Genomic DNA, 8,737 nt, shown 5'->3' on the forward strand with positions numbered 1-8,737 from the left:
CCTACGATGGAATTACTCACGCATGGCGGTGAGCATCATGAAATTGGTGATGGAGGATGGTTGATGATGACGACGCGACGGATTCCCCTCTCCAGAGCCCCGAACGGACTCCAGATCAGCCCTCCCGAGAGAGTTTAGGGCTTGGCGGCGGCTCTGTATCGTAAAACGTGATGAATCTTTCTCTCTGATTTTTTTCTCCCCAGACACGTTTATATGGAGTTGGAGTTGAGGTCAGTGGAGCTCCAGGGGGCCCACGAGGCAGGGGGCACGCCCGGGGGGCAGGCGCCCCCCCACCCTCTTGGACATGGTGTGGGCCCCTGGCCTTGATTCTTTCGCCAATATTTTTTATTATTTCCAAAAATAATCTCCAGGTCATTCCGAGAACTTTTATTTCTGCACATAAATAACACTATGGCAATTTTGCTGAAAACAACGTCAGTCCGGGTTAGTTCCATTCAAATCATGCAAGTTAGAGTCCAAAACAAGGGCAACCGTGTTTGGAAAAGTAGTTACGACGGAGACGTATCAGGCGGCCCCCGGCGGAGTCTGAATATAAAATAAATGTCGACGGCTCTTTCGTGCCTGGGCAGCACCACGCTGGTTGGGGTGTTGCAGTGAGATCAATGGAAGGCAATCTGCTATGTGCTCGGGCAGGGAGAATTGAGAATATCAGTGATGCATTTGCTGCTGAAGCTGTAGCTATGTCCCAGGCAATCAGTACTACTGCAGAACTAGGCCTGGTTCGGGTGGAGTTTGAAACAGATTCACAACTTCTGGCTAAGGCTCTGGACTTGCGCAAGGTGGATTCCTCGGCGTATGCGGCAGTTATGGAGGGCATGGAATACCAACTGAAACTTTGGTTCTCTAAATTCTCTATCTCTGTATGTAGCTAGGCATTGTGCAAACTCTGTTGCTCACGAGCTGGCCAGTCTTGGCCGTATGTGTATACCTGACCACTGTATGGAGTGGGAGTCGGATGTACCTGCCCATGTGGGCGAATGTGTCCTGGGCGATCTGCCCAAACACCGTTAAATAATAAAGCTATGTTGCTTTCAAAAAAATAAAATATAATAGTATTACCTCCATTTTGATCTTGCAATAAAATGGTAATATGTAAATAAGAAATGTTAAAATGAGACATACAAATGGTGCATTATGCCCATAATATTTCCGTAAATTGTGATCCTATTAAAACGTCAACGGCCCCCTAAACATTCATTGTTTTCTCATATACGAGCTAAATGTCTGTGAGTTGCCACATACTAATGAAAAATGATTATACACACTGACATGAGAGGCCAGTGGCAACCTGAATATATCCCTAGTCACTAATAAGCTCCATCTGCAGGCCACACACCATTAACCACTAGAAGGGACGCTTGTCATTCTTCTCTTCCTCATCCTCCCCTACAGATCACCTATTCCTAGGCTCTTCGCCAACCCATTTTGTTGGGACCAACCAACACCACATCAACATCAATGTGTTCATCAGCAACGCATCTTCTTCCTCATTCCTCGCCAGCTTTAGTTCTGTTCCTACTTATTTTCTAGAATACTCTTCCTGTTTTTCCTATTCTCCAATATCATGGACCACATGGACACTTTAGTTTTTTTCCATCTTATTTCTTGGAACACTCTTCCCTTCTACAACACCATGAACCACCTGGCCATTTTAGTGTTGTGTTGATATGTTTCCTTCCCCAAGTGCTCCACCTGCTACTCTTCCTCAAACAATTGCTGCTCTTCCTCCTCTTCTCCAGATTTCAACAATCTGTCGGGAAATATGCTGAAGCAACGGGATACATTGAGACGGAAAACATTGTGCAGGCCCAAGATATTCAGATTACAGTACAAATTCTAGTAATTTAGCATGCAATTGCCCATCCATAATTTGTATATTATTACCCCTTTGCCCTGTTGAGAACATATGAAACTAAATTTCCATTTCCCCTAACTATGATTGAAGTTGTCATCCCTCATAAGTCAAAGTGGGGGAACATGTGGGGCAACACTATTTGACAAATACGCCTCGGGAAAGAAATCATGTTAAAAAACTGCAAGTATTACATGCATATCTCTAGCATATTAAAAAACCAAGTTCTGAAGCAATTGATATAGAGTAGTATACACACATCATGCAGATGACAAGATAAGTATTTTTAAATTTACGAAGGTGTTGATTGAAGAGAGGCTGCTAAAGGAATTGAGGGTGGAATCGATATGCGTGTGTGGGTTCCCAATATTGGGGTTTTCAATATTTTTATTTGCTCACGGGTGGGATTGAACGAGAGGGTGTTTTTAAACCCTTAGGTGGTGTTACGAAGCGAAGTGGAAACGAACACGACATACGAACTATCGTTTAATAGTAGGGACAGCAGAAATTTATTAATAGCGGCATCCACCATATTTTGGATTTTGTTGAGATTTGATTTGATTTGAGTATGGATAGAAGAAAGCAAGGAAAGTTTTTATTAATAGTTGATGTTTTGGTAAGATTTGATTTGATTTGGGTATGAGGAGTGGACGGCAAGGAATGTTTGGATTTAGTTGAGATTTTCTTAAGGTTTGATTTGATCGAGTTAATGCATGACATTGTTTTGGGAAAGTGCCGATTTGGTTCGATTTTGTTTGGGGAAAGTGTCGATCCTGATAGTATTCCAAGCAAAAAATAATAGCTTGGTCATAGAAAAATGAAAAAAAATGAAAACACAAATAACGAAAACATAGGGAAAAAAAGAATGCGCGCATGCGTCAAATAGGCTGGCCCAATTTGATTATAGTTGATGTTTTGATAAGATTTGATTTGATTGGGTATGAGTAGCGAAATGCAAGAAAAGTTTGGATTTAGTTGAGATTTTGTGAAGATTTGATTTATCCAGTTAATGCATGCTGTTGTGTTGAGTAAGTGCTGATTTAGTTTGATTTTTTCTAGAGTGCTGATTCTGAAAGTATGCCGACCATAAAATAATCCGCTGATCATAGAAAAAATGAAACTGAAAAAACGAAACCAAAAATAAAAGATAAAAAATGCGCGCACATGCCAAATGGGCCTCGGCCAACTTGGTTGAAGTTTCAGCGGAAGATCAACTATATGACGCTCGCAAGCGTCATATCAGATTTGCCGAGAGGTTGGTGGGAGATGAGGCGACGCTACCAACTCTCCTTTAGGAGTAGAGATGGGCCGACCCAAGTTTTATTGTAGTTGATGTTTTGGTAAGATTTGATTTGATTGGGTATGGGTAGTGTAACGCAAGGAAAATTTGGATTTGGTTGAGATTTTCTTAAGATTTGATTTGATTGAGTATGGCGTTGTTTTGGGGAAGTGTTGATTTGATATATTTTTTGGGGAAAGTGTCGATTCTGATATTATGACGAGCAGAAAATAATAGGTTGGCCATGAAAAAAATAAAACAGAAAAATAGGAAGCCAAAAATGAAACATAGAAAAAAAGGAAATGTAAAAATAGGCGTCAAATGTGTTGGGCCAACTTGGCTGGAGCTTCAACGAAATGTCACTTGTATGACGCTCGCAGGTGTCAAATCGGGTTTGCCGACGGGTTGGTGGGAGGTGAGGAGACTCTACCAACTCTCTCTTTAGGAGTAGAGAAAAATAGGCCGGACCAACTTGGCTGAAGCTACTACGAAAGGTCGCCTGTATAACGCCCGCGACAATCATATCGGGTTTGCCGAGGGGTTGGTGGGAGGTGAGGCGACGCTACCAACTCCCACTTTAGTAGTATAGATTAATGCATGACGTTGTTTTGGGAAAGTGACGATTTGGTTTGTTTTTATAGGAAAGTTTGGATAATATACCGAGTATAAAATAATAGTTTAATCATAGAAAAAGTGAAACGAAAAAAAGAAACAAAAAAATAAACATAGAAAAATGAGAAATAAAAACGTGCACACGCGTCAAATGGGATGGGCCAACTTGGCTGGAGTTTCAGTGAAAGGTCACCTGGATGGCTCTCACGGGCGTCATATCGGGTTTTCCGAGAGGTTGGTGGGAGGTGAAGCGACACTATCAACTTCTCTTTTAGGAGTAGAGATTGCAATCGCGATATATTTTACATTCGATGCGCCCAGATCTGTCCTAATATTTGAAACGTTGGCCAATTAATATTTGCAGTAATATAATATTTACCGTCATTTTAGTTCGCGCCATTTTATTCTCGCAATAAAATGATAATACGTAAATAAAGGTGTGTTAAAATGAGACGTATAAATGGTGCATTAAGCCCACACTATTGCCATAAATTGTGATCCTATTAAAGCGCTAACGGTCCCATGATCACTCATTGTTCCCTCAGATTGCAATCTTGGGATGGTGATTGGATGGCATGCGATAAGTTTGGATATGTCCCAATATTTAGAACGTTCGCCAATTCACATTAGCGTTAAAATAATAGTATTGCTGCATTTTTGGCCTCGCAAGAATTTGGTAATATGTAAATAAAAAAGTGTTTATTTTATTTTATTTTATTTAGAAGTGTTCAAATTGGTCCCTCAAACGTAGCACAATACGAGTAACGGCTCAATAAAGTCGCTCCAGCTGTTGACAATGAATATATATGGGACCCGTCCTTTCGTTCCCAAAACAAAACCCCTGCTCGCAGAGGACTCTCCATGGCTTCTCCCCTTCCCACGCATGGCCAGGGTCCAATCCAAGGCGATACACAAGCCTCTGCTGGCGGCTTCCACTCCTCCCCGTCTCTCGCCGACCAGGGCACTAAGTTCTCAAACGTACATCTCATTATCTCGAGTTAGGGCTTTTGGTAGATCTGTATTGTCCGACTCTGGTCTAAAAACTGCAAACGTGTATGGATACTTGGATCCGATGCGCACTTCTTTGCTGCATGCTTTTGCATCTGTTAACGGGGGCATGATTGGGGGTAGGTGGGTTGTTAACGTTTTGTTATTGTTCCAGATTGCAGCTTCGCCTAACCATATTTTTTCTTTTTATTTGATCTCAAATTGTTTCTTCACTTGATCTTATCTTGCTAATGGAGTTTTTTTACCCGATCTAAAAATTAAAATTGTTTTGCAATACTTGCCTCTGATGTTCATCTCTGCATGTTTTTTATTTTTTTGAATCCACCTCAGCATGTTCTTGAGAAACAATTGGCATCTCTATTTTCCCGATTGAAGCTCTACTTAACTTATTTTTATTTCTTGCTGATCCGAGCTGCATACTGGTGTTGTGAAAAATATAAATCTTTAGTAATATGTGCATACTTAGCTCCGATTTCCACTCGCTTGACCATATACATGAATAAAATGTTATTTATTCAACATATACCTTCTTATTTAAAAGAACACTCTCTGGATTTCTCATCTAAAAGAAAGAGGACTACTGTGAGTACCTCACTGAAGTTAGGCAATTCCACATGAGAAATTAAGAACAAAATTCCTTGTTAGTTCACCATACTCATGATCATGAATCATGCTGCTGTTGATGGTATCAGAGGACATGGTCATCATTTTTATTAGTCATGCATCTTAAGTCAGCTTTGCTTTATTTACCATAACAAATAAATGGTGTTTTCTTCCATCAAAACAAAATAAATAGATGGTGCTTTGATGCTTGCTTTTGCATCTGTTACCAAGTTCAAGAAGCATATGTTTATAATTGATTTCAAGTTAAAGAAGCATATGTTCGGATGGATTAGTTTGTTTCTGCTCTAATACATTATTTTTGCTATTTTCCTCGTCATCTCTATTTCTTTGTGACGGCCTTTGGTATTAGAGTAGTTCAGCAAGCATATGCATTACAATTTTCTTATTGTACTATCTATTAATCTTATGTCCTGTATTGCAGACTTGCATCATGAAGGCTGCACAGTTTGGACCATGGTCAGATCTTCCTACTGTACTCCTGGGCCTTGTCCTAAAGCGCCTCGATTCCCTAGCTGACCGTGTTCGTCTGAGAGCAGTCTGTCACCCATGGCGCTCTAATAGTATGTTGCAGAATGTTCCCCTCCCATTCCCTTGGCTCACCCTCACCGATGGAACCTTCCTCAGCATCCCAGGCAGTGAGGTTCACCGCATGCCTCTACCAGATGGTGCTCGTTGGCATGGCTCCATTGATAACAGGCTATTCCTCATAAGCAATTCCCTTGTTGCTGCGTTGATCATCGGCAATTGTTATTCTGTTGATATGTGTGTCGTTCAACCACGTGCCACCACTTACTCATTCAGAGGTATACGTACTGCACTGGGGGAGCCACCAACATTAGTGGAACTTGCATTTTTGGATGGAAGGCTGTACGTGGTATCTGGATTTTTCAAGCTTTTCGTTGTTGATTTTGGTGAGAAGCTTGGTACTTATCCAAAGATGAAATGCGTAATTGACTCTGGTGGTGATTATGGAACGCCTCAATACCTGTCTAAGAAGGTGCTTTATGGACTCAGCCAGTATTTAGTGGAATGTGGTGGTAGGCTGCTGATGGTGCAAAGATTTACACACTCACAGGGTTTTAGGAATTCTCACACTGTTGGATTTAATGTCCTGGAGGCAGACTTGCGCACTAACCCTGGTCAGTGGAGAACGGTGAGTGATTTGAGTGGCCATGCTCTCTTTCTTGGAAAGCAAAGCTCGAAGTCCCTGCCTGCTGGAGAGTGCAGTGGATCCCAGGAGGACTGCATCTACTTCATCTGCGATTATCCTTGTCCAGAGTCTTCTGCAGAACCTCTTCGTGACGCTGGCATATACAACGTGAGAAATGGGACGATCATGCCATTACTTTCAGGGAGTCCTGCAGTACCGCAACGCCAAGCTGGTCAGTGGGGCCTGACATGGTTTTTTCCTCCTGAAGCTATATGATCAACCCAGCAGGATTTTTTTAGCCTTTTGTGGTCAACCAACAAGCCTGGGTTCTGCTCATCTTTATCTTACTAATATGTTATTGTGTGGACTTAATTAGTATATGATGGTGTGCACTTTTAAGTCATTTGGTGACCTTAATGGGATCATGTAATCGAATGCTTAAGCCTTTCGTTGTGGAAACTTGATGTTTTATTTGTGTGGCTATGCTTTCAACAGACTTGGGAGTTAGTCATAGCTCTGCACGTATATGTTTCTGCCATGTAGATAATTGCCCTACTTCCTACGGGTGGTGATTTTTTTTTCAAAAAAGTGGATAGCCCTGGCCTCTCCACTATCATGACACACACAACCGTAATTTTTGAATGTGCAAGAGTTTTACAAAGAAGCCTCAGTAGCAATAAAAATAAAAAGATAGGTGGTGAGTTATGGACTGCCTGTTTAGAGAATTTCAAAAGCAGAGTGGCGTAGCGTAGCATAAAGGTACATGAACATTTCATCAGTTTTCAGCGAGTGTAATTGTTCCTTTTCAGCAAGTTGTGTAGGGAATTCCTATATGCCCTTTTGGTTATCTACTTCCCCCGTTTCATTTGTCCAAATGCGTGCTTTATGCTACATAAAATTTATTCACTGGATTGTATTAACTCATTGTGATCTTGTCGACTTTTAACCAAATATATGTCACATCAAATTTATGGCCATAAACTGTCTCACCTCAGTTTTAATAGAGCTAGGCTGAACTCCGACCAATTCTCAACTCCTGGTCTCACCTACCAGAATCATGAGCTGTGAAGAGGCAGTCTCACAACAGTGGTGCTGTTTGCATATCACCAGCGATCCTGCGACTGGTGTTGTGGAGCGTCATTGCGTGCTGCGGTCGCGTCGTGCTACGAGAGTGTCCCATAAAATCACTACGGAAACCTCTAAGTCGCCTACTGCTGCAAGGGATGAGGACAGGTACTTGCCAAGAGGTCACCAGATGCGCGGGGAAGTGTCACTGGTACGAGGCCGGTGCCACGATCGAGAAGAGGCGGGCTCTCAGCAGTGCCGCTGTTTACGAAGAGGTGGCCTCGCAGCAGTGCCACTACGACCTGTGTTGTCGAACATCACCAGGTGTTGCGGTCATGTCGTGTGCAGTGGTTGCCCATAGTGCTGCCATGGCATCGACTGCAATGCCAGCAAAGTTGCGTGGCCTCGGCTTCAACACTGTCAATGCTACAATGTCATCGACTGGCACCATCGGCAAATAGATGATGCTGGTTATGGTGTACGATATGGGTTAACAGCCAAAGATGCAGTGTGGCGCTGCTGCTACGGTCCAGCGACATTATTGGGTTGCTCCTACATAGAGAACTACAACTAATGTCGAGACTTGGGCAGGTCTTTTTCTGGCATGATACGTGGTCTGAAGGCGAGGCACAACCAATACCATATCATGACCCGAGGTATGATGGGCCAGGCTAAGAAATTAAGTAAGCGAACGGTATGACCCAATATGAGATAGTGCGCTGGCCCACATCACAGGCCACAACCCACAACACACAAACCCACAGATCTCCCTCTCCCCCCCTCTCTCTCCCTCTCCCCCTCTCTCCCTCTCCCCCTTGGAACTGTCTATGTTTCGCTTGCTGCGAGATGCCGGGAGCTCGCTTCTGGTGATCTTGTACTGGGCCGGCCCATTAGTTGTTATCAAACCTTAGTTAGTTCGTCCATTTTCTTTCTTTCTTTTGTTTCTTTTTTTTTTTTACTTTTTCAAAAAGCATTGAGCAAGCATTCAAAATTGAGAGAAGAGTATTATTTACTAAAGATTCGCCCCATTATGATGGAATTCTCTCATCATAAGTATGACAGGTTGATCTTGATCTTAACGTGTTCTGGGGGCTTGGTACGCCAAGATGTTGTTCTATAAAACATC

The 8,737-nt window shown here is 42.4% G+C and overlaps 1 protein-coding gene across 1 annotated transcript; it reads left to right on the forward strand.

Moving 5' to 3' along the window:
• The first annotated feature begins 623 nt into the window (after positions 1-623).
• On the forward strand, positions 624-6,822 carry LOC120967832 (F-box protein At2g26160-like). The gene is made up of 2 exons (XM_073503663.1): positions 624-881; positions 5,818-6,822. Exons 1-2 carry the CDS (start codon positions 624-626, stop codon positions 6,820-6,822), a joined length of 1,263 nt encoding a protein of 420 aa, XP_073359764.1.
• Positions 6,823-8,737: the final 1,915 nt, after the last annotated feature.

Source organism: Aegilops tauschii, chromosome 7, assembly GCF_002575655.3.
Source record: "Aegilops tauschii subsp. strangulata cultivar AL8/78 chromosome 7, Aet v6.0, whole genome shotgun sequence".
In the NCBI taxonomy this organism is placed as follows: domain Eukaryota; kingdom Viridiplantae; phylum Streptophyta; class Magnoliopsida; order Poales; family Poaceae; genus Aegilops; species Aegilops tauschii.